Here is a 26,934-nt window from a genome sequence, read left to right as displayed (position 1 = left end):
ATGCTCACAGTATAAACCAGTACGCACAGTTTGTAAGTTGTCATACAAACCAAATGCATCAGCACATAGGAAGTTGCTGCTTGTCCTGTATGGAATGTCATACTGCTCCCTGGGAGAACAGAAATTTTGTACTAATTGCAGGCTGGAGAGCAAACTCTTGCCTCTGCACCATACTTGATGAACCCGCCAGATTTTATTGAATTTCAATTTCATCACTTCCAAAACGCAATCCTAAGATTTAGCTTGATATTTGCAAAATGCTGTGAAATAATCTGTAGATTTGTGAGATCCTGTGATGAAGAGCTCTGAAGTGGTAAGAGTTTGTGGGCAGGAACTGTGGGATCAGCAAGAATCCTCTGTTTATGACAAGTGAAGGAGTGCCAGACACATCTCAGCACAAGTTGAAGAATTAGGAATATAGTATAAAAATAAGGCTGGAATGGACCTTGAGGGGCCATCCCTCGTGCATGGTAGGATCAACTCTACTTAAATCATTATGAGAAGATATTTGTCTAATTTGTTCTTAAATAAAGCCATAAGTGGAGATTTCACTTCCTCCCTAGGCAATCTATTCTAATACTGATCTATCTGTACTGCTAACAAGCTTTTCCTAGTGTCTTAAATCTCCCTGCTAAATGTTCATTTTTTTTCTTGTTCTTTCTTTCAAAGATAAAAAGTTTACCTCTGTCCTCTTCATAAAATTAAACATAATATTGTATCTGCCTGTCAGCCTTTTTTTTTTCTTTAATATGAACTGGCTTCTGTTTTTTTAGTCTTTGTTCTTAAAACAATTTCCTAGGCATCTGTTTATTCTTGCTCCTTTCTGGACATTTTCTAATTGATCCAACTCTTTCTTCAAGAATAATACTCAAAATGGATGTGTCTCTTGACCTGACATCTTAAGCAAAAAACCATGCTTTGTATCATCTTCTGTCAGCTCTTGGTACTTCATGAAAAGTACAAAAGTTAAATTAGGTTTTGTTCAGCTTGTATCCATTAGATTCATAAATATGAGAATAAATTTGTAAGACAGACACTGGCACCATGTTTCAGTGGTGGTGAAGTCTTTCCAAGTGTTGAAAATTATGTTGGAAAATGGAAAATTGTGTCTAATTAGGTTAGGCCAAAAGGAACTAGAAGTGGAATGCACAGGATCATTTAACAGAGAGCAAGAAGGAAAGGAATAAGGAAGAAATTCAGAGGGCTTAACAGTTTTAAGACTAGACGGAGTTAAGTCATTTACTATTATCATTTTGTTTAGAAAGGGAAGTTATGGAACCAAAACAGGAAGGAAAACAACCATAAATGTTGAAGAGCTGTGAAGTACATTGTGAGAGTTATATGGAAATAAATGTCTTCAGTGTAATTTTTGCAGACTCTTGACTGTAAAGTTTTCAGTAAAATTACTTTCTTTAAACACACTGGGTCAAAACTTTTGCTTCAAAAGATTCACACGAAAGATTAATTTAGTTCCCTTATTTGTAAATATCTTGGCAACAGCAGTATGAGAAAGCAGACTCCCTAAGGCTTGCATGCATATTTGACTGTACAGACTGGCAGCTGTACAGACTTAGAGCATTTGCTTTTAAATCCACAAAAATAATAGGTAGCATTGGGTACTAACTGTTAAATAGATAATTATGTAGAAAAGCAATTGAATGACTGATAACTAGATGGCAGAGGGAAAGAACAACCCAGACCAGAACCATGAAAACACAAAAAGCCTTGGAAATACCATGCATAAACCACACAATATGTCATGCAAGATGTGTGTTTGTTTAACCTGATCAAACAGGTTGTGCATTTGTTAATTTTTCAGGTTGTGTCATAAGGAATGTAGGCATCAATAAAGCAGGGGTAGCGGCGGAAGAATTCATCCGCTCTTCTACTTGTAAAGGAGCTGATGAAGAAATACTAAGCGGATTCTAATTAATGATGTGGAGAGTAGAAACTATTGGCCTCCCTTGAATCTTCAGAAATTGTATTTCTACCACCTAGGATGTTCCTGCTTTAGGTTTTCTGGGTGGAAGAGATTTTACCCCACTTTGCCAAAGTCCTGTGTAACTAGGAATAGAAATGCAATTATAAAAGATGAAATCTTAGAATGTGGACCATAACTTGGAAGAATAAATGGACAGAAAGTCCACACCTAACTCAAATGACAGCGAGTGGACATCTTGTTGTTGTTCAAATAGTCATGGTATTACACTGTTTCAGTACAGCAGGAAGGAACTTGGGTGTCTGTCTTCAGTAGAAACATGTTTGGTAAGTTACAATTTTAAGTTAAAATCCTGCTCTCTGTAAAATGTTAGCAAACTTTTTTTGCAAACTCCAATTCCCAAAGTTCCTCTTGTTCCTCCTTTTGGTATTTGATGACTTTAAAAAAAAACCCAAAACAACAAAATATTGAACCCTTAAAGAAAGACTTTAAGATACCCTGTGGATTATTACTGAGTTAAGATAAAATAATAAAGAAGGTAGATTGGGTAAAACAGAATTGGATAGCAGGCAGAGTTGGTGACATTAAATATGTTTACAGATACATCCCATTCACAGTTTAATCTCAGATTAACTCGATCTTCCCTACTACATTTCAAAATTGGTTCTGATCTGATTAATTTGATGTTTTCACTTTGTCTTCCACCTTGCAAATTATAGGAGCAGACTCCTGTTCTGAAGTTCTAATAGCGTCTACTAAAACCGGAAGTATAAGACATTTTTGTTTGCTTAAAAAATGAAGGGATGACATTAATAAAATGTCTGCTTACAGCTTAGTCCTCTTGGGGAAAAAGTGTTCAGTAATGGAAAAAGGAGAATGTGTAGCTGCAATATTTTGTGTTATCTCAAATCTGTCCTTTCATCCTCCCTATATTCTGAGGTTTCTTGTTCCAATGAGATCTTCGTTTTGGGTTATTTTCCCAGGTGCATTGTCTTACATTTTCCCCATGCCTATTCTGATCATCCTGTTGAGTCCATGTTTCCAAGTATTTTTTATCTCTTTGTATGTTTTTTACTACCTTTTCTTGGGTTTCATCACTCTTTCCAATGTATCTTCTGTCACATTCTTAAATTCTTGTTAACATTATTTATTTAATGATCCTAGGATAGCCCCAATCTTCTGAACAAGTCCTTTCAACATTAGATTTAAGTGCTGTGTTTAGGAGAATGAGAGTTTTATTAAGATAGTTGGGAAAGAGATGTTGAAAAATGGATGTTATCCCGCAGGCCTTAGAGGAAACTATTTAGTACCAGCTGTTGCTCCATTAAAAAATTACACATGAAGGCACACTGTAAACATGTTTTAATTTATAAACTAAAAGAACCGAAGCATGTGATAATTTTTTGCTTGCCAAGAAGTTGGTAAAGATATATTATTACTTTTTTTTTTTATTTCCAAGACTGTTGATCCAGAGATGTGTCACAATATGCGGGGGCTTAGGCTGATCTTCCTCGTTTATTATTTCTTCTGCCAGACATATCAGCATGCTTTTGTTTTCCTTCTTGTATTCCTTTTCCATTATATTTGCCTCCTGTGTGCTTTCCAGGATTGAATTTTCTACAAACCTCAAAGCTGTTGTGGATGTGATTCTCTCGCTTCTAAAATTCAGGGTTTTTTGGCGAAGATTATTATCTATGGATTTATTTACCTCAGTTTATAGAATTAAGAGTCTGGGTTGGTTTTGTTTGTTTGTTTTTTAAATATGTTGGCCATGTTATTCTCTGAAATCTCTGTTTGAAAGATCTAGTCTCACAGGGTGAAGCTGCATAAAATGCTTCAATATTTCACTGATACCATGAGGTAGAGATTCCCTCCCTACTTTCATACTACTAATTCTAGTGTCTCACCCATCACCTGAAACTACTGACTAAACCTGTGGAGAAGTAATTCCAGAAATAAAGTAGACAGTGTTTGTGGTGAAGGGGACCAATTAATTAGGTACGTTTTCACATAGTATAATCAGGGCATTGGGCAGGGAAAGAGAAGAATATGTGGGTTAGGAAGTCCCTTTTAGCAATGATGAGCCATTAAATCACCTCATCTGTAGCGTGCAACTTCATTTATAGGTTGCAGCTGCATAGCAGCTTAAGCCAATCTATCTCCACACTACCACGGTGTTACTATCCCAGCCATGCAATCTTATTCTTCCTTTTACAGGCATGCTGGCAATCATACAGCTGAGTGGTAAACAGTTCAGACAGCTGATACAGCTGAAGGGTAGCTGGGACTATGAGGAGTTTTTATCCTGGTCATACCATGCAGCTGTAAATGCACTGGTGTTGCTGTAAGGACAGAAATGGAAATGTGTGGCTTGTGCAAGGTGAATTTGAGTCTGTGAAGATGGCAGCCCAGGCTTAGATTGGCATATGCTGCAGTGAAACTCAAGCCATTAAACTCAAGCATCAAATATAAAAGCTTTTGACTACAGTTCAAGCTACAAATTCAACATTTGTGTTTGCTTCAAGTAAGGTATATTCATGGACATTCCTGGCTGTAAATCCAGTCATTCGGATGCCGCGATTGAGAGACGGGATGCAGCTTGATGCAAGCAAGATGTCGTTTTATTACAGTTATCCATATACATTTATACTTGTCTCTACCTAGCATGTCTCATACTGATTGGTCTATCTTTTACAGAAGGCCTGCAATCCTAAGAAACACTCTAGGCTTCAGATTAGAAATTTTTGGAAATTCTTCCCCAAGTCTTTTCCAGCAAAAGTAGCTTCAACAGTCTGTATCATTTTACTCTGCTTGACATAAGCATTATTGTCTTTAAGCATCCAATCAGAATAGGAATGTTGTTAGGAACTCTGAGAGGTCATCTTCCACTTCTTAAGTGTTCAATCATAATGAAGGCTCTTCAGTGTTCCTCCTCCAAACCTCTTCCTTTCAGAGAAGCCAGGAATCTGATTGCCATCTCTTAAGAAGTATCTCTTCTCTATGACCTTATCAAAAAACCTGCTTAGTTTGACAGCATTGGATGAACCTGCAGCCAGGTAACGAGGATTGGTGTAATCCAAATTAATCTCTTCAGCGTTGAAATCCTCAGCCAAGAAAGCTGTTCTGGTCAAAACTTCATTCCGCTTAGTTTCTGGGATCTGATCCAGCTTAGTTTCTATTACCAGCAGTGGAATCTGGTTATCAGCAAACTGTTCACGGTCATAGTCCCCATTTGCCACAAGAACTCCTGTTGGAGCGACATCTCTGTTGAGTGCTTCCAAAGACCAGCGGTACAAATTCTGCAATGATTTCTTATTGGTTAAGTCATGCACTAAAATTATCCCATTCAGCAAGTTATAAAACACTGTTCGTGTGCTTTTCACACTAGTGGCACTACCCACTGAACCTCCAACGTCCCACAGCTCAATGTAGTAGGTCTTCTCTTCTGGAGTCCCCTCTTTGTAGTCATGGATTCGAACATCCACCGAGCAGCCCACCGTCCAGGATGGGTTTCCCAGCACTTGGTTTTGACATAAGAGGTGAACAAGCAAAGACTTTCCGACACCAGAGTCGCCCAACACCAACACCTTGACCCTGTCCAAGGCCGCCATCTTACCCCCGGCTAGCTAGCATAAGACAAACTATTAATCAAGCATTTACCTTCCTCCAGCAACATCTTTTCTTACACAAAGAGTTAGCTCCTCTCCATCAAGGTCGGCTACTCCCTTCTCCCTCAACCTTTCCAACCCGTGATTGATAAATAAACACTGGGCCATTCTTTTTCAGCCAAGCTTTTATCCTTATCTTATTCCTCCCATGGTTTACGACCGACAAGCTCCAACACGTCTCCTTCTATCAGCTGAACAGCACTGGGAGTCCTGCTGAGAGTAGCCAAATCCTGTCCCACATTTGGATATTTATGGAAAACAATTAAAAGAGGCACTGGTGTGGCTGAAACAAATTAATAAAGGCTGAATAAATATTTATGGTCAAAGAGATTGTTAGGTCAGATTAGCTAAAGTATACCTATTTCTTGACATTAGAGGGAAGACAATGCTCTAATCTGGATCATCGGTTAACTTGCAAAATCCACTAAAGTTTAGAAAGAGAGTGGTTGGTCAGAATATACATCTTCTGGAACCAGGCAATTCTAGGTATTATAAAGCTTTTGTTATCTTGCCTCTGATATATGTGTTTTAAGATGTTTTAGGAAGTGTACCTATAAGTAGTACATAGCGTCCTATTGCTTTTACCTAGTAAGACAGGTTGCCTGTAAGCCATGGGTTCCAGGTGCACAGAGCCTGAAATGAAGAAAACTCCATGGAAATAAAAATTCCAGAAATATCATAAATAGCTAGTGCCGAGATAATACTATTTCATAAACAAAAATCACTTAAAAATCTGAGGCCATATTGCAAAATTTAGGTTTGCAGGTAATTCTCCAAAGCACTCCTACTGTTCTTGCTCAATGGGAGCAAACAAAGGCATTATATCTATCTATTTATCCATCTGGCAAATATATTTCCTTAATAGACCCTATGGGTTATTTTGGTTTAACTACTTCAGATTTATGTTGCTTTAGAATACCTTTGATAGCCATGTTCCTTTCTTATACAATGGATTTCATCTTTTAATGTCCCTAAACTTGGAAAAACGTTAGATGACTTATTCAAGCTTTTGTTTTAATTTTACATAAATCAAACTTACTGTGCAAGTGATCTGAGTTAAAAAGATTGCGAACATCTACCAGTGATCCCTTCATATGTGCTGAAATATAAAAGTACTTTTCCTTGGCTGAGCATCCCATTACTAGGAGAGTCTAAAACAGATCATTGGTGTGAATGACAATCTCTTCTTTAGACTTCTCACCCACTACCCACTGTTGCCATCATCATAAGAAATAATTAAGAAATAATGTTTTGCAATAATTAACCCTCTTGCAGCAGAGAAGAGCTAGGGTCTCTGTTTTACTCATTCCAAGTTTCCATCTTGATCTGGGTCAGCAGCTGGGTCATTCCAGTTCTCGTTTGTGGAAGTCTACCTTCCTACTGGTGCCCACTGCTTTGCTGCTCCGCATGTGTTCAGCATATCAGGACAAGGCTGCTCAGTGAATTTGCAGTGTTTTTTTGACTTTCCTTAAAGTGTAAAAATGAAGCAGTAGGTTGGCTTAATTTTTGCTTTTAACTCCTCTGGTCTGTTAATTTGGGATAGTTTCTAATGTTCTATTTTTTTCTTAGCAATCATAGAATAGGAAGGGTTGGAAAGGACCTTAAGATCATATAATTTCAACCCCCCAGCCAAGGACAGGGACGCCTCACACTAGACCATGTCACCCAAGACTTCATCCAGCCTGGCCTTAAACACTGCCAGGGATGGAGCATCTATCACTTCTTTGGACAAATCCAGATGTGTTTGTCATGCATGCTTTGTGAAATTCCGTTATCACTTTCTTCCTAAATCAAAGAAAAATTAAAGAGAGATCAGCTTGCATTATATATTCTTATCAAACTGAATCATAACCTACACAGTATTAATTTGTAATGTATAATGGATACACATTGTGTGTTTGAGGCAAATCTTGGAGAACATTCTCAGGGAAAACTCCCACTGACGTCAATATGAGTTTTGTCTAAGTAAAAGTTTCATGATTTGGCTCTTTGTTTTCAGGATGGGAATTATCGTTTTCTACTCTGAGCACTCATTTGGCCTCAAAGTACCTTGGCTCACATGGTTTTCAATAAGTGTCTGGCAGCTGTACTGGCAAACTTCCAGCATCATGGGATTCATATTTATCCCTACATGGACATTTGGTCTTCAAGTCATCACAACTATTTCTAGCTTATTGTCCTAACTGTTGAACTCTTCCCATTTTCAGACAAAGAATTGATTCTGAATCACACTCTCTTTACAGCAGAGTGGAATTGTTCCTTCACATCCACGTATATATGATCAGGATCAAGCATCTCTAAATCTGTATTGTAAAGAAATGCTTCATGCAATATACTCATAAAAGGAATATATAGATAAATACATTCCAGGAGGCACTGTGGTTTGTTCAGTCTAGGGTAAGATGACTTGGCAGATTCAGTGAAGACAGATCAACTAATTTTCCCAATCCAGATGTAGGTATATGAAATGCAGTTAAAAGGACATTGAAATGTCTTACTAAAAAAACTAAACATAACTTGACCAAATTTGAACATGACATGCACTCAAAGCAAAACTATCAATAGCAAAAATGTAAGTTACAGTACAATGTTTTGCTTGGCATTTTATTTTCTCACCGTGTTTCCTTTCAAGCCAATTTTCAAAAGTTGCTCTGACCTCTGGCAGCTGCTCCTGGTGTCCCAGAATGCTTTGCTAAGCAGAAAATAAGAAAAAAGAAAGCAAGCCAATTCAGCTCTGCAGGTGCTCCCATAGTGTGATTTGATCTCAGTTTCTTACAGCTTCATTTATCTCATTTCTCTACTTTCATCAGGCTGTCTCTCTCATGTAGCCATCCATGGCTGATGCCTTTATCCTTTCTTATCATTTAAGTCTAAAGATGTTTCTTCCATCTGACCTCTGAACCTTAAACACGATACAAATTAATGCAAATCAACAAGCTAGGGAAAACTTACAAAACATCGAGGTACAGGCATTGACCACAGCATCTTTGAACACTTATTGTTGTATTGTTGCACTGTATGTTTGTTTTTCCCTTTCCCATCCTGCTCACCACCATTTTTGCTGCTAATGAACTTTAGTAATGTCAGAGATTTCCCGTGCCTCATTATTTCTTGGAGTTCCACATGCACACATAGCACTTTGTAAGCAATAACAACAGTGACCCTTGTGACGAGAAGTGTTATAATTGTTTCTGAACTTCATTCATTGCAGTATTGATTTTTACATGAGGCATGAGTAATGTAAAAGAACTCTGTGATGCGAAGAGTGTCACACTTGCACCCTCAGAACATGTTTTATTAATTTGAATAGTACATGAAATTACTAGTGTAAAACAAACTGTTATGCTAGCAGTTTTGTTATAGTTGGTGTAGCATCATAGTGCAAGAGTCTCAGAGACATAGCAATACCTGAGCTTTAGAGAAAAAAAGTTCCCTCAAGCCTCCCATGTTAGTACCAGACTCCCTGGAAGCAGTAGGATACATTTCTGTATCTGCTTTTAGGACAGACATACATGTGATTTGTTCATAGAGTTCAAAAAGGTAAATATTCATTTAGGGCAGTTATTTAAATGATAGTGTGCTCACATACCTATTCAATGTTTCAGGAAAATCTCATGATCAGGATAAAAAATACATTGGAAGTCTCATTATGTCTATATACTAGTGTGCAGCAGCAAATACTCAGGATGGTGTCTGGTGTAGTGAAAATGTTACAGAGAACAGAAAATGACAGCATGCTTATCCCCCCAAGGAAGACTGCTGCAACCCCTGTTTTATTGTCCATAAGGATTAATTACTTTTAAAAAATAGTTTTTATATTCTCTTCACTGCCATCGGATTCGTTAAAAAGGGTTAGTAAGTTAGTTTAGTGACTGGACTGATAAGCATATGTTCTAATCATAGTAAGATTGGACGGTATGACCAATGCTGTAAGAATAGCCCTTTTGTGAGAGGCATAAAATCCAAATTCCAGGCTCTGAATGAATTCAGAACTAGGTGGAATGAGGAAATACATGTCATTTGTCTTTTTTATGAACTGCTCTCTTTAAAATCGTGGTAGGTTTATTTGATTTATGCTCTAATTTGGAAAATAAAAATATAATTTGCAAGGAAACCTTGAAAGGTTATTAAGAGGGGAAGCTGCGCCAGATCCAACAGCCCAAGAGAGGCAAGGCAGCCACAGCTCCGTGCCCCCAACCTGTAGTTAGGCTAAGCAGTATTCCCAGTAAGCATGTGTACACACAACATACGTATACACCACATACATACATTGCCAGCCACACAGCCACACATGCAGCAGCCACACAAGCACAGACAGCACAACCTCCTTATCCTGCTCCTCTCCCTGTCTGAGCAGGATGGAGGTCTGTTAGTGATAACATAATGTATGCACATCTGTGCAATGAAGATCCCTCCAACAGCTGGGCTCCCTGTGTTCCCAGTAGCTGCCAGTCTCCCCAGTTGCTGGCACCCAGAGGTATAAACCCACAATGCTACAGCCTCTCTCTAGTTGCTCACATATATATCCTGCTCCATCAGAGCTGGCTGGGACTCCCCTGGTCTCTCAGCAGCCAACCCATCCTGGTCATGAGCTTGAAGACGCACACACAGACATGTACATATACACTCCAGTGGGTCACACTCCTGGAGACCTGCATACCCTGTGGTCTATTTAGCAATTGGTTGGTACTCCCTTGGTCCTTCTGATAGCCAACTCCACTATGGCCTCACCTTTAGAGAGTCTCACCTCCCTGGCTCCTGGCAACTTCACCTGCTTGCTAGATACTCCAGCTTTATCTCCACTAGCACTTACATACTCAGTCTCATACCTGCACTTGCTCCAGTTGCTGGTGGGCAGCACCCCCATACAGACCAGCAAACTATTTAGATGTGACCGGCCCTTTTTATCCCCTTACCCTTCTATTTTTCCACAGCTGGTCCTGCCCAAGTGGTCTAGACCCCTCCCTTCTCCACTTTTATTTCCTTCCCTAAGGACGACTAATAAGTACTGTGCAACGCATGAATGCTCTTCCCCTGCATTCCACAATGTCCAAAAAATGCTGTGGTGTTGAGTCGTCTTGATGGCTTGTGTTATGAATAAGTGACCAGAATTTTTTTTTTTTTTCTTTTTCCCTCTTCTTTTCTCTTAATCATAATCACACATTTGGTTGGTTTTCTTGTCTTTCAGGAGCATCCCAGACCAGAGTATGAAACCAAGCTGCTTCAGAAAAAGCTGAGAAATAAAAACATCACAATAGAAAATTCAAATGAAGTAAGGTGCAACTTATTCTTTTCACTTATAGATGTGAGTTTCGTTATACTGTGATTATCTTTGTCTCTGATGGATAGTTTGCAAAAGGTACTTTTTGGTCCTCTTTATCAGCTTTATAAGTTACTTGCTAGGGGTCTGGTGTTATGCAGCCCTACAGTGCCACCGCAATGTTTTGAGGTCATCACTTTGTTAGCTCTGCAAAGTAAAGCAGTTTGCTAGGAATGTGGTTGACAGATCATTCAGGATCTAATCTGCAGAGTGAATGATTAGGAAGATAATCACCACAGGGATTCATTGCTATGATCTAGAATTTCAGTACTACTTTGACAATAAAGAAAACTGCTTTTATTGTAGTGATTTCCTTTGCTTAGATAACAATGGCATCTTTAGTCATGGTGCAGTTACACAGTTGTGACCTTTTGATAGCGTTTCCAGTATAAGTGGAAAAATAATAATTGGTTTATCATTCTTAGATTGAAGTGTGTCAGGGTTTTCTATGACTATTTCAAACTTAAGAACAAACACTATTTTTTTTCCCAGTCCCCTCTTGTAAAATGCTGATAAAGATCTATTTCCTAAACACTCATAAGTTCCTGTAGACTTGGTCCATTAGGCTTGGTCAGCCACTGATTTTTCCCTGTATATCACATGCACCAGCAAAGCCAAAGTATTCCAAAACCATGTCCAGTTCCAGGTAGGAGGAAACAGTTTAGTTTGTTTAAACATTTAGAGTATCTGAAGTGGAGAATACTCCAGTTTTCAGGTTTGGTCCAACAAATTTAGCCCTGCAGCTTATGAAAGAACTGAACTATCCCTTTCTTCTGCTGATGACCATCAAGATTGTTAAGTGTTTCCAGTGGATCTTCCATCTCGATGAGACTTCATTTCACCTGCTGGTCCCAACCAAACTCCACAGATGACAATAGAGATTCTAAATTACTTTAATGGGCTTTGGATCTTACCCAATACGAGCAGGGACTCTCACATGGTAGTATGTAGAGGTCTTCCTTTAGACATTAAGGAGTTCTCTAGGCCTTCCAAGAGAGATATCAAAGGCTGTAAAAGATGGGCAAAGCAGCTGCTGCTGTTCAGCTTTTTCTGACTTAAAGTAAATGAAATCTGGAAACAAGTCAGCAGTTAATGTTGTAGCATATTAGACTTTTGTAGTCATGAGGCAGTGATTACCTTGCTTAAATGAGACACAAATTACAACATTAAAAATTAGAAATTAATGCAAAAGAAGCAACGAAAAATGTGAAGTGTAGGGGGAAAATGGGAAAGAATTAAAGATCAAGCACTCTAAACATGGGAAGAAGCCCTTTCAGACACCAAGAAGGGAAAGGCTTTCCTAGAGTATTTTTTTCTCCAATTACTGTTTGTGCCCATGTGGATGGAAAAATAACACTCAGAAAAATATATTTGTTTTGAATTTTTGGGGCATCTGCATGCTGACTTTCTCCAATGTCCTTACCAGAGACAAAATCCTATTTTGGAAATTGATATAGGCATTTTGATCTGAAAAACTCCCAATTTTCAGTAATATTTAATTCTGAAGTAATTTTGGAAACATAAAATAGTTCATTATTTCATTATATAGTCGTTAAAGTATTTTCTGGTAAAGTTTCCCAGAGTCACCTCAATCTCTTTTCTAAACTTCATTAAAAATTAAATTACTTTGACATTTGCTATCTTACAGTTACTCATAGAGAGCAAACAGTTCTGCATATGTCAGAAGGATTCATTTGGGTTGATTAAGGTAAAATTCAAATAAATGCATTCATCCTACAACTTACTGACTATCATATCTCCCTGAATTACTGAAATATAGTCAAAACATCTGAGCAGTTTTCCATCAGTCAATATTTTGCTTACTAATTCTGTTGCAATCGCTTTTTTTGATTTGTGTCAAATTTTTTCCAGCAAACAGCACATTAGTCTGGGTTTGGAAGATGTGTTGTGCTGTGGTTTGTACCTCAATATTATAAGGGTAATGTTTGTGTGTGAACTATCAAAGAGGGAACAGGCCAGTTCTTTAACTGAACTGTTGAGTTAAAGGTAACTGTGGAAATGTACCATTACATTTTGCTTTGGAAGATCCTGAAAAATTAGACATTAAAAGTGAGTATTTAAGACTCTAATAGTTCTTCTGACTAATTTTTAGAGGTTTTAATCTTTTTCCTCCTTCAGATGGCTATATGTTATACTCATTGCAAGGCCATTAGCTTAGGAGTTTTGCATGGCAGGTTAATATTAAGGCACAGGTTTCTGTGAGGTCTCTGGCTCAGTACTTCTGTCTTGTTGGGTAGAAGCCAAGGGTACAGGACTTTTATTATATTAATAGTGCAGATCTAATGTTTGGACAGGCATCAAAGTAGAGGTCTCTCTGTAGTTAAAGATTAAGTCGTCCTAATTTCTTGGGTTTGTATGAATACACAGATTCCTGTGAGGTCTCAGTCTCATCGTATCTTGGTTGACAGTCTAATGTCATGGCACAAGTCTCTGTGAAGTTCCTGCCTGAATATTTTTAGCTAACTAGTATAATTTAGTGGCATGTCTTTTGGCTGTAGCTGGTCAACAACTGTAGTGTACTGTGTTGATATCAAAGGACAGGCTCTGGCACCACTGCTTAAAACTTCTCATTACTTATCTAATATGAAGTCAGAAGTCTCTAGTTCAGCAGCTGTGGCTTGTTGGGATAGAAATGATGCCAAAGCTGTGGCTATTGTGAGAATACTGATTTAGAGCTTGCTTAAAGGCATATATTTCTATAAGATAACTGGCTTTTTTCCAGTATGTTAATTCCTCTGTTCCGGTTAGGATGTGACTAGTTTTATGGCAAGAAACTGAACTTTTATGTGGAAAGCTCTGGGTACAGTGCATTTTTCTTTTTTACTTGCCTTAAACAATGAGTTTCTGTGAAGCTAATTGGGTTGTTTTTGAAATGAAAGGATAGGGAGTTGGTTATGGGCTGGTTTTGTGATTGCAGAAGAAAACTGACACCACTTACATAGTCTCTTAAATGATAACTTGGGAATACCTGTTAAGAGGAAACGTACTTCAACATACATTTTCCCCTGTCTGCTGTTGAAGTCATTAACTTTAATGAGTGTGGAAGATGCCCAGCACCTGTCAGTAAACATATGAGTCACTCTACCCAGGCAACAAATTCCAAATCAACTTGATGAGACTGGCAATAGAAAGTATTACAGATCTAATGTATTACTTGCCTAATGGGGTTTGTGTTATAGAAGATAGCTCTCATACAAATACTACTTGGGGTATTTATGCTACTGTAATAAGCAAAGAACAAAATTTCAGCCTACACCAAACTGAGTGGTTCAGGCTGTTTTAATAAATATTTTATTGGTTATTTTGAGAGTGGGAAGGAAACTGTGTGGCCTCTGAGCCCTTCACAAAAGATTGGTGTGAAGTTACTATTACAATAACACCCTAAGCTTCTAGTATTTCAGAAGAGAAATCATTTAAAGCTAAAGGAGTTGAAACATTTACATGAAATGCCTCAGGTTAGGTAGGGAATGCATAAACAGACAGTCCTTATGAAATATGACATTCATTAAAAAAAAATGACAAGTTCTAAGGGAATTATTCTGGAAACCTCTAATGATCTAGCTTATAATCAGTAGCATTATCTGATTCTTTAGAGTCATATAAATAAACACTTACAACGTAGAGCTTCTTGATTCATGTACATTAAAAAGCTTCTTCATCCTTACAGCAGAGATGAAGGCTTATTTGTGCATGCATGAATGCCTGTCTGATAATACATTCATGCAAATATGGCAGATGCAACTTTCGTAATAAAAAAAATTAATACTATTTTTTTGTTCTTCTTGCTTCATACACTATAACGCTGAAGATGTGGATAGAAATATTTAACAAATAGTGTAAAGTTGCTGCATCTGCAGAATGTTAACTAAAAAAGGTGTTGGATATTTGTAATCTTCTGATAAGTAGTTCCTCTCTCTGTGCAATACTAATGTTCGCAACGGAAATACACGCAGGTCAGGAAATGAAAATTGGTCTTGTGCCTGAAAACATGCAGATGGGTCTAGATCCAAATCTCACTGGTGCTGATAGAAAGAAAGCCTTCCAATCATTTCTGGGAGAGATGGATCAGGCCCTGACTCTTTTTCATTAAATGTTCAGCTGATCTGGCAAACATGATGCAACATCATATATATTCTTATCATTTCTATTTGGCAGGAAACTGAATAACTCATTCTACATATTTCTGAAGGAAAATTTTCTTTATAGAAAAAAAAAGGTTTGTCTCTTGGCTCATATTCTTACTTGGAGTAAACCCTGGGAATAATAGAATCTGGCATTCTATCTTGCCTTTAATTCATTGCCTTTAATTCATTTTAAATAGGAAAGTGGCAGAATAAGTTATTTAAATTGTTCATTCAGCTGATAATTGAAACAAAAGAAAGAAATCTTTCTGAATCATTGTTTCAGTTGACAACTGAATTAAAGCAGGATGATTTGAACAGGACGATCTCTAGTGTTAGGATGATACAGGAAAATATAAAATAGAATCGTATATTGATGATAAATACTTCATATATATACTTTTAGATTTCAGCACTGTGAAACATGAAATAGTAATTCTTGCTACTAGTTGGTTCCTTACCCAGTTTTTCATAAGCAAGTCTCCCACAAGGCCTAAGAAACACTTCAGATGTTGGAGTTCACCTCTTTATTAAGCAAATCCTTGATAAGATTAACTAAAGAAAAAAAAATATATATATATTTTTATATATTAGCTGTAACTCTGTAGAAGAAACCAAGATAATTGGTCATAAACACTAATTTGAATAATCAGAACTGTGAAAGTACTATGAATAAACGCAGAGTTCCTTAATCACTAATATTGAGATAATTTTTTAGCATTTATTGGGCCTTATTATTAATGTGATAAACCCAGCAATTTTGATTGATAGAGTATTTCTTAAATTGGCCAGTGTCTTTCCATCCTCTTTCGTTACTTTATTTTGAAAAGTAACTTCTATGCCCGAGATTATGGAATGGTAAGAGGAGTATGTAATAACTGATGTTTGGTTTTGGTTTTTTTTTCTTTTCAACTTATTCCTTGCATCATTAACTTTTTTAAATAAAAAAGGAGAATAACTGAAGATAAATGGGGACACTATGATGGATAATCTTAGGGAGAGATCTCCTTCTCTTTATTGTAACTTATTGTAGTGTATCTTTATTTGGTTGTCTAATTGGATCAAGTCACATTTGAAGGGTAAATAATAGAATGGTTTGGGTTGGAAGAGACCTTAAAGATCCTCTAATTTCACCTCCCCCCCGCCATGGGCAGGGGCACATTCCACTAGACCAGATTGCGCAAAGCCCTATTCAATCTGGCCTTGAACACTGCCAGAGATGGGGCATCCTGTTCCAAAGTCTCACCACCCTTACAGTAAAGAATTTTTTCACAGGAATGTTATAATTTTGATTATTTTGAAGTTTGAGTTCTGGGTTACACCAGTTTTATACCAGAGTATTCATAAGCAGTATTTGTGTCTTCAAAAGACTGTTGACATAGTCTTTCAGTGTGTTCTTATATAGACGTGTGGATTCTTTGAATGTAGGGTATACGATGTCTGTTCAAACCCCTCTTCCCTATTGTTGTCTTGGACTTCGGTTATCTTTTTATGGAGCAGTGTAAAAAATGCTAAAAATGTCCCACTTGGCCCTTGTGTCTCTGAAAATCTCAGGTGGTTTTTGTCATTTTTTATCAAATAAATGAACCCAGGGTATAACCACATTCTGTGCTCCAGTATTCAGAATTTTATTCCAGTCAACATTCAGAAAGAGGTAGCTCTTCCAATACTCTTGATATGAAAAAAGAAAATGCTTAGAAATATACCATCATAGAATAATTTCAGTTGGAAAGGTCTTCAGGACTTATCTAGTCCAAAATCCTTCACCCAAAAGAGTGTCAGCTATGATATCAAACCAGGTTGCTCATGGTCCAGTCTTATCCAGTCAGGTCTTGAAAACCCCCAAGGATGGAAATGGTAAAATTCTCTGAACGCTGCCTGACTGTCCTCATGGTGTAAAAGCTTCTCATTATACCCAGCCTAAACATCTCTTCTTTCAACTTATGCCCATTGTCTGTCATCCTCCCAGCACACACCACTGTGAAGAGCCTTGCTTTGCTTTCCTGATGACCTCCTTAAACAAGCTGAGCAGGTCTTATTCCTTAGCCTTTCTTCATGGGACAAGTGCTTCAGGGCTCCCTGCTAGACTCACATAAGTTGAGCAATTTTTATTTTTTTTTTCTAACTCGATGAGGAAGCAATCCGTCACCTCCTCCATGTCCTTCTTTAAAGATGTTAAACAGGGAGTCCTAGTATTGACCCAAGCAGTACCCCAGCTGTTACAGGTCTCCATGTAGAGCATGATTCATTAGCTAATACCCTCTGAGCAAGACCACCAAACTTGTATGTTGCTGAATTCAAGGCTAATGGCATTGACAAGTCTCCTCTTGTCTACAGGTCTAGTTATTTTCACACAGAAAGCAATCAGGTTGGTACGCATGATTCACCTTTTGTAAATCCATAATGCCTGTTTGCAATCACCTACTTTACGCACTCAGAAAAGGATTTTAAAACCACTTTCCAAGACACCAATGCAAGGGTGACTCCTTGATTATCCTCTTGTGCTTTCTGTAAAGATGGATACAAAATTGTTTTTTCTTCAGTTGTCAGGCCCCTTCCCTGATCTCAGTGTCCTTTCAGAGATGATAGAGATCAGCCCTGCAATAACATTGGCCTGCTTCTCTAGCTTCCATTCCTTTTCTCCAAAGTTACAGGTAGACAAAATCAGTGCTTATCTTTTCTAAAGGAATAAATCATCACTGTTTTGCCTAGGCACCAATATGGTGTTTAACCAGGAATACTGAATGCTTTTTTATTCAACTGTTGGAGACTGAACAGGGCAGATCAGAGCCAGGATTTTAAGATAAAGGTATCTTATCCTTGTAAGATTCTTTCTGCCAAAATAAAAATTAGTGGTCTTTATCAGAGGAAAGCTTTGAACCTAGAAACAAGAGAAGACAGGGGTGCTGCTTGTTGGTCTAATTTGTGTTACTTATTAAGAATTTGGCTCAAGAAAGCCTTTTTTCTAGGGCATTAAACAACTATAGCTTGCGTTGTTTAATCATGTAACTGGGACTCAAGCATACGATTAAAGTTAAGCACATGCCTCAGCATCCTGAATTTGGATAGAATTAAGTGCTTTTTTGAATTCAGGCCTAAGCTTCTTATTGACAGCATTAAAGATGATGCAGGTCTCTTTCCTGTTAAACTGAATGGAGAGACTCATTCCTACAGATTCTATTCATCAGTACTTGAAATTAATTGGAGTTCTGTCCGAGTAAGTAATAAAGTGTTAGTCTTTAAGTCTGCAGTTACTACAGATGACTTACTATCGCATTGTACCCAGTCAAAGACTATAATAATAGGTTAGAGCATTACAGCAAAGTATCAGGTTAAAAAATAAATCTCCAGAAGTCTGCTGTGTTTTAATTTAATGCAGATACTTGAACTTAAGAAAACTAGAGTATTTTCCCTTTCCTGTGTGCTGGTGACAAACTCCTATATCTTGGAGTATATTTTCTACCTTCTGTTGAGAATATTTATAGGGTAAATTTCAAGCTATTTATCTCCAAGGTCAAAACAGAAGCCCAGATTTGGGACAAAATTTACACAGATTGGCTGTGGAAACAACAGTCAGTTAAGTTAGTTGCCAAGAAGTTTTTGTTTGATGCATACTGCAATCCTGTCTGCAATTTTAAAGAAATAAACTGCGTTTACATTAAAATCCTTTGGGTATCCAATGCATGAAGATTGAAATTCCACATACTCCAAGCTTAAAGAGCTAAAGAAGTCAGCTTGAACTGCTCAACTTTTGCAGCTATTACCATGCTTCATTGGAAAACACTGGCCCACTGATCTTCTGATTTTCACAATTCTCTAAATTTAGGGATAAGATAGCATTGTGCTTGGAAGCTCATTCACACCATGGCATTTGATGCAGTAGATATAAACTTGAATGCTTATCAAGTTATTCAAGGCAACTTTTTCTCCTATTGATGTCATCTGGGTAGTGTACAACTGAATTTAATGAGAGTAGACTTCTAATTATTAATACCCGATGTCAGATTCATTTCTTCTTCAAATCTCTATTATTCATTTAGTCAAAATATAAAGCTTGTTTGCATGCATGGACTAATGTAACAATACCATACTCCAATTCTAGCCTCAAACACTGGTGCATAGCTAATGATATAAATAAAGGTGGAATATTACCTTTTCAAACAGTGAAAATAAACCCCTAGTGCATCTTCTCTTCCATTAAGGATTCCACTGAAAGATAATGGAGTGGTATGCCTTTACTATTATTACAGCTATTCCTTCGTAGGTAAGCATAACTATTCAAAATTCGGTCCTCCACATGGTTGTCTTCTATTGTTAAAGTTCCCTGAAATCAAACCAGAAAATCAAAGGAGGACTTTAAAAAGCTTTTACAACTGTCTGATACCAAAGTGCAAGAACAGTTTTAAAGATCTGCTATCTTTGCCCCAATTGCCAGCTTTAGCTAAAATCTTATGATTAAAATTAGTCATGTTTAAAATGGCCACCTTATTGGTGTAGCAGTCCAGGCGTTTTTAACTCCCCTAAAGGCCCTCTCCCTCCCAAACAACAGTGAAGATAATCCTAATTGGTTTAAAATGGGATGGTCCTTCGAACATCAGTCTGGAATCCTCCCTAACCCATAGACACCAGTTGCCATCCTTTCTTGGATAATAAATTACAGTGGCTTAGAGAAAGCATAGACAACATAGCGGACCAGGTGTTGCACTCTGTTTTGCTTCTTTGGACTTAACTTCTCTGTTCTATGCGTGGTTTTCTTATTGAGATTAATTGCCTGGAAAATAGGTTGGACCTCTTTCCACCTGTCTCTCACACAGCAAATGGATCTTTAAAATTTAACCTACTGTAATATTTAAAAATATTTAACATCTCAGATTCTTTTGTTTTACAAATGGTGTACCAAAAATACAGCTTCAGTTCTGTCTTCCTCTTGAAGCATTACAAAACCCATCCTTTAGTTAGGTGTCTTTTTTTTTTTTCTTTTCAGAATTCAGAGTCCACCCAGTGAATTAACTTTTTTCATCTGTTTCAGCCTCTTCTGTCACACCCTCACTGTTTGGTTTCAGCCCTTCCGTTTTCCCCTTCAATTCCTATTTTCAGCAGCTCCTAATCATGGCCTCATCTAGTCATATTCTCCTCCTCCCCCAGATCCTTTTCTTCTACTCCATCTCTAGAAGTGTGTCTTTATTTTTCCATCCTCATTTTGCATCGCATAGCTTCCTGCACGACATCCTTGTCTCTAAGTTGGAGAGACATCAATTTGATAGGTGGACCACTCCGTGGATAAAGAACTGGCTTGATGGCCACACGCAAAGAGTTGTGGTAAACGGCTCGATGTCCAGTTGGGAACCTGGAACGGGTGGTGTCCCTCAGGGATCTGTGTTGGGACCGGTCCTGTTCAACATCTTTGTCGGCGACATGGACAGTGGGATGGAGTGCGCTCTCAGCAAGTTTGCCGACGACACCAAGCTGTGTGGTTCGGTTGATACGCTGGAGGGAAGGGATGCCATCCAGAGGAACCTTGACATGTTTGTGAGGTGGGCCGATGCCAACCTTATGAGGTTTAACCAAGCCAAGTGCAAGGTCCTACACCTGGGTCGGGGCAATCCCAGGCACAGCTACAGGTTGGGTGGAGAAGAGATTCAGAGCAGCCCTGCAGAGAAGGACTTGGGGGTGTTGGTTGATGGGAAGCTTAACATGAGCCGGCAGTGTGCGCTTGCAGCCCAGAAAGCCAACCGTATCCTGGGCTGCATCAAAAGAAGCGTGACCAGCAGGTCGAAGGAGGTGATCCTGCCCCTCTGCTCTGCTCTCGTGAGGCCTCACTTGGAGTATTGTGTACAGTTCTGGTGTCCTCAACATAAAAAGAACATGGAGCTGTTGGAGCAAGCCCAGAGGAGGGCCCCGAGGATGATAAGAGGGCTAGAGCACCTCCCGTATGAAGACATGCTGAGAGAGTTGGGGCTGTTCAGCCTGGACAAGAAAAGGCTGCGTGGAGACCTCATAGCATCCTTCCATTATCTGAAGGGGGCCTATAAGGATGCTGGGGAGGGACTGTTCATTAGGGACTGTAGTGGTAGGACAAGGGGTAATGGCTTCAAACTTAAACTGGGGAAGTTTAGATTAGATATAAGGAAGAAGTTCTTTACAGTGAGGGTGGTGAGGCACTGGAATGGGTTGCCCAAGGAAGTTGTGAATGCTCTATCCGGGGCAGTGTTCAAGGCCAGGTTGGACAGAGCCTTGGGCGACGTGGTTTAGTGCGAGGTGTCCCTGCCCATGGCAGGGGGGTTGGAACTGGGTGATCTTAAGGTCCTTTCCAAACCTAACTATTCTATGATTCTTTGACTCTAACCATAATTAATGACCTCAAAAAAGATCAGATGTTATAAGGCAGCTTACAATTATAAAATATTTTTGTACATGTAAAGTTGAAATAAAAAGTTGCAAAAAAAGAATTCTGAATGAGGCTTTTAAAAAGAATGTTAAAACAATTGAAAGGTCTTTAAACATACTGATAAAAACCGCCACAAAATAGATGATGTATCTATGGAGTAAAAATGGGATTCTAATTGCCAAAGACAGTACTTTTTCTCCAGTGTGCTGATGATTTTAACACAATAGACAAAGGCAGGAAATCTAGTTGGAAAAACAGAATGGGAGGATATCAGCTGTATAATCTGTATTTAAATTTGCACCAGCACAAGCTAAGGAATGAATGACTGGAAAATGGTTTTCCTAAAAACGGACTTGGATGCTCTGGTGAACAAGTTGAACATGAGCCAGCAATGCGCCCTTGCAGCAATGGCCCGCATCTTCTTAGTAGGCATATTGAAGTGTGTTGCCAGCAGATTAAGAGAGGGCAACCTTCCTCTTTACTCAGTTGAGGTAATACCACTTCTGGAGTGTTCGCAATTTTGCATCTCCCTGTACAAGAGAAACGTGCGCGTACTGGAGTGAGTCCAGTGAAGAGTCACTAAGCTGATTTAAGTATTGAAGCATCAGGCATACCTTTGTATGAGCCTTTGTGAGTCTGAGGGGTGAGATTATTGAATCTCGGGAATAAAACCACCAATGTGTTCAAAAACCTGAATGAGAGGGATTAAAGCAGATGGGGCTAGACTCATCTCAGGGATGTCCAGTGGGAGGCAAGAGGTAATGGGCACCAACTGAAATACAGGAAGTTCCATTAAACATAAGAAAAAGCTCTCTTACTGTGGCTGGTCAAACACTGGAACAGGTGACCAGATAGTTTGTGGAGTCTCCACCCCTGGATATCATTAAAACCTAACTGGACAAAGGCCTGAGAAACCTGCTAAGAGTATTGGATTAAGATGATCTCCAGAGACCCCTTCCAACTCCATCTGTTGTGCAATTCTGTGAAATGCAGAAAATAAATGATCCAAGCAAGTGCAGACAAATTGGTTTCACCATAATAGGCACATTTTGGAAAAAATTTAATTTGAGGTTTACTAGAAATACTCGAGAAATGGTTCAAAATGTAACGTGGGTTTACTAATGGCAAATTAATAACCATGCCATCTAAACTGGTGTCTTTCTTTAATAATATAATTGATTCCTTAAGGAAATGAAATATAATGTACTTCAGTAAGCCCACATAGTGTTTTGCCACAAGGGGAATATCACATATTTGATAGGTTATAAATCAGTATATTTCACTGGAACTGACTGGAAAAACAATTATTGGAATTTTCATTAAAAAGAAAAAAAAAGACTGATTTTAAAATGATTAATTTGGCAATGCAACTACAGTGCCTTCCAGCCACTGCTGTTTGGTGCTTTGTGCCTATTCTTCTCTGCTCTCATTCATGGGATGATTTCCATCACCCCTTTTATTCTTTTTTTTTTTTTTGTTTAATGCACCAACCTTAGAGCACAGTGTGCTGTGAGTAAGGAGGGCAGCTGCTTACGACTCCAAGGAAAGAGAAGAGCATCTCTCTGTGGGTATCTGAAGAAGGGATGTCCTACGTGCTGTATGCCTTCCTACTCCTGTTCCTGGCAGATGGCGAGGGGTTCATTGCATATCATTAACGCTGCAGGGCTAAAGGAGATAATTTCATTGTTTTTAAAGTTTACAGGACTACCTGTGAAAGAGATGGGATTAGAACTCAGGCCATGTCCATGTGTTCTTCTCTAGTTTATTTCTGTTATTGATTTTTCATTGTTTTCATTTCAGGGGGTGTACCATAGGACTTTTTCCCCTTTATCAGTGTTGTCCCTTCTGGTCCTAATATTTCTCTTCCCCCAACCCCATCTCCTTTTCCATACAAACCTGCAGCTAAGTCTTTCTAAGCGTATAGCACAGCTTCTTTTTCTTTCTGTGCTTCGTCTTTCCAAGTGTTTAGGTGCATACCTGTTGATTCGTCCAGGTGAAATGAGATAAACTATCAGGCTGTGTAGTGAGTGGAAAAGGTGTTATTTTGAATTTGTCTGTATGAGCTTCACATATTTCCCCTCCTCTGAATCTGTAAAGGGACTTAAAGGTGCTATTCAAGCCAGAATTCTCTGAACAGATTTTAGGAATTCACAACTTTTGAATATCCAAATTTTCAACTTTAACGTTGAATTACTTTTTGATGTAATTCATTGTACGGAAGCATAGAAGCTGCTTATATGGAACAATCTCTGTCTTAAAAATGCATATGCTGAGTCTTCTGCTGCCTAATTCTTATAAAGCATAAGTTCACCTTAACTCTTTCTTTACCATTGCTGCAACATAGGCTGGTACTGGACTGTGTTTGCCATGTGTCTTTTAACAGTGTGAGACACAATTTTTTTGTTTCATAACATTTATAATAGCTGCAAACTAGAAAGCAGAAATGAGACTTTTAAAAAATGCAGTTCTAGCTTGTCTGCTGGTGAAAAATTGATCTACCTTTGCAGTTCCAAACGTTTCAAAAGTATTTAAAATGTTTGACCAAAAATTTTTGTTCCTAAGACATTACCAAATGTCAAGTAACGTATTGGTTCCTTCTACTCTGCTAGATCCTAGTGTGGCCAGTCAGTAGAAATAGGAGTATTGGAATAGTTTGTGTAGGCTCGAATTGTTAGAGCTGAACTTTTGATTCTCTGGTGAATTTTAACAGCACTATTTGTATCTGCTCATTTTTACCGTTTTAAACAAATGTATAATTCACATTCTTGTTTCTTTCTAGTGGCCCAAATAAACACTTCATTGAAATATTGTTTTCAAAATCTGTGTCTCACAGAAGGCTACAAGTTCAGTGTAGTACTACCTTCCATTAAAGGCTAGATTGTGTAATTGTAAATGAAGTCTTTTAAGGTTTTCTGATGAGTTTAGAAGCACAGCTTAGACCCTTGCTTTGAAGTGATTCTGAACATCCTGCTGCCTCACTCTTGCATCACTTATGACTGAGTTTTGGGGCAATCATTGCAGGAAAACAAAGGTAATGGGGTGTGGTATTTAAATGCATTTCAGTTACATGTGCAACTGCATTGCCTGTAATGTTAGGTGGACTGATGTGATGAGTCACTTCTATTTGTCTAAATATTTTAGGGTTTGGAAGCAGCAGTTATGACATCCTAGAAGTGTAAGACAGAAAGGGCTTCAGTGGTTGAATTGTTAATGGTACACAACTAGTCTACCTGATATTCACATAAAGGTATGCCCAAGAGAGTACTGGGCATTAGTACAGCTTTCATGCTTCCTAACTGTTCAACAGAGCCATCAAGATTGTAAGAAACTGCTGGCTGCTGGCAAGGATAGCTATCATTTTTCATATGATACCTAATGGCAAGATCATTTTGAATGGGAAGCGGGTCAGCCAGCTGCCTTCAGAAGTGTTTGGTAGTGAAAATGACCATACTGAGGTGAGGAGACTGCTTTAAATCCCTGGATGGCTTTTGATGAAGGTATAGGAGGTAGAAATTTCAGGTAAGCAAAGTAAAACCCAGCCAGCCACATGAAACTTAAACAAGAAACGCTGGCAAGCCTACCCTGAAAACCTGGAGCGTCCCACATTTACAGCAAGCAAGTTCCTCCAGGTTTCCCATTTTGCTCCTGGAGCTTTATACAGACACGGTACTCTTCTGCATGCACTCAAGCTAAATGTGAAACAGCCCTTAGGAGTGTCTCAGTGCAATAATTTAGCAGCATGCAATGAAATGCACTAAGGGTTATGCTCTATTTCAACTGAAGAATAATTGGAGTCCATACAGCATGCCAAAGCATTTCACTGCCAAGCCAGCCAAGTGTGTTGCCTGCAGTTTTATAACGAAGAGAAACCATGAGTCACTCACTACCAGATGCACTGTGCTGATGCTGGTGGAACCCAGGTATTCGGCAGAGGTGGCTGCTAAGAGATGATGGCACATTCCTCCTTCAGTTTCAGAGGGTCTACATCTGAGCTGTTCTCAGGGAGGGATGTTGCTCATGATCGACAAGCTTGAGGTATAACGCTCTAATCCCAGCTGTCAGGAATGCAGGCCAGAGCATAAATTGAATACAATTAGTTTTAATTTTATATATGTCTACGTTTTCAAAAGGGCTTAACAGCTGATAGCTCCCACTGAGAATAGAAAAAGCTGTTGGGAGCTGAGCACTTCTGAAAATCTAGCCAGCTGTACCTTTTCAAAAAGCATCTCTTATTTTTTCTTTTGCAAGAACTGAAATGGTGAGCTCTTCTCAAAATTTGGACCTGAGAGGCAACATCTGGAGCAGGACCATTTTAGGGTGCCTTGGCTTTTTTTTTGGATGGCTCTGTAAGGTGAAGACGTACCCACATCATAGCCAGGCTCCAGATCCATTGAGAAGAGGTGATTGGGATATTTCCAGAGATGAAGTATCAGGTCTCCTGTGCCCATAGGTAGGTGTAATGCTCAAAGCTTATACAGACAGCCCTAATGTATCCCTTCCAGACATATTTCAGGGTTCTGTTATATCCACTAAGAACATACAGGGAGGATAAACTATGGGATTGAGTGCTCCTCTCTATAGAAACAGAAGGATGGAGGAAGGCCATGTTGTCTCTCTGCCTTAGATACCTCATAAAAAGAAGAGAAAATTATTTCCTTTGAGAGACATTTTAGGGAGCACTGTTTGAAGAGCTATTCTTTGACTGTAAATAACCTAGGAAGCAAGCAACAAGTATTAACACTCCACCAGAGCCTGTAGAAATCTAGGGGTCTGATGTGAGATGCTAGTCTCCCAGCATTACTAGCCATGCTAGATTTCTTGTTTGTTTTTACCTCTTGCTTTGAGTGTTTGATGGACAGAAATTGCAGGTGCTCAAAGTGAATAATTGCTTTTAGAAATACTGCCCCAGGGTAAATGTTCTGTTGTTTTCAAAATGAGTATAGTTATCAGTTGAAAATTGAGTTAACAAAGAGAATGCAGCTATGACTAAGCCAGCTGAGTACCATGTATATAATTCTGGTGAGACATAGTGATAAAATGGATTATCTATCAAACAGGAGGCAGATATGGATGAATGGCAAGGTAGTACTGCGAAACACCTGGGGTTTAACATGTTCTCTTGTCTTGTCAAACTTGCAATAGGTATTGTGTCCCAGGTGGGAATTAGGAATTCAGGAAACATTGTGTTATTTATATACACATGCTATCTACTGCAACAGTAGTATCAAAATATCTAGGCATGAGACAATGAAGCTTCTTACTCCCTGCTCTTCTTCTGTCTGTGTGTCATGGTTTGAGCCCAGCTGGTAACTCAGAACTACACAGCCGCTCGCTCACTCCCCCCCCTTCTTCCTCCCCCCGCTCCCGGAGGGATGGGGAGGAGAATGGGAAGAATGTAACTCCCACGGGTTGAGATAAGAGCAGTCCCGCAACTAAGGTATAATGCAAACCACTACTGCTACCACCAATGATAATAA

At 38.7% G+C, this 26,934-nt stretch overlaps 2 protein-coding genes across 2 annotated transcripts in view; one reads left to right on the top strand and one right to left on the bottom strand.

Moving 5' to 3' along the window:
• The window catches only part of ANO2 (anoctamin 2), a 168,742-nt gene that overhangs the window by 71,301 nt on the left and 70,507 nt on the right, over positions 1 to 26,934 (top strand). Inside the window, exons 14-15 of the mRNA XM_030480569.1 lie at positions 6,886 to 6,897; positions 10,796 to 10,879. Coding sequence (XP_030336429.1) covers positions 6,886 to 6,897; positions 10,796 to 10,879 — 96 coding nt within the window. The remainder of the gene's footprint in view (positions 1 to 6,885; positions 6,898 to 10,795; positions 10,880 to 26,934) is intronic.
• Positions 4,700 to 5,551, bottom strand: LOC115605725 (rab-like protein 3). The gene has a single exon (XM_032919830.1). It carries the CDS (start codon positions 5,548 to 5,550, stop codon positions 4,840 to 4,842), a length of 711 nt encoding a protein of 236 aa, XP_032775721.1. The 5' UTR covers position 5,551; the 3' UTR covers positions 4,700 to 4,839.

The sequence above is a fragment of the Strigops habroptila genome, chromosome 3, assembly GCF_004027225.2.
Source record: "Strigops habroptila isolate Jane chromosome 3, bStrHab1.2.pri, whole genome shotgun sequence".
Classification (NCBI taxonomy): domain Eukaryota; kingdom Metazoa; phylum Chordata; class Aves; order Psittaciformes; family Psittacidae; genus Strigops; species Strigops habroptila.
This window is presented reverse-complemented; position numbering and strand designations above follow the sequence as displayed.

Coding starts and splice junctions, on each gene's coding strand:
- LOC115605725 (XM_032919830.1), bottom strand. CDS start 5,550: ATGGCGGCCTTGGACAGGGTCAAGGTGTTGGTGTTGGGCGACTCTGGT.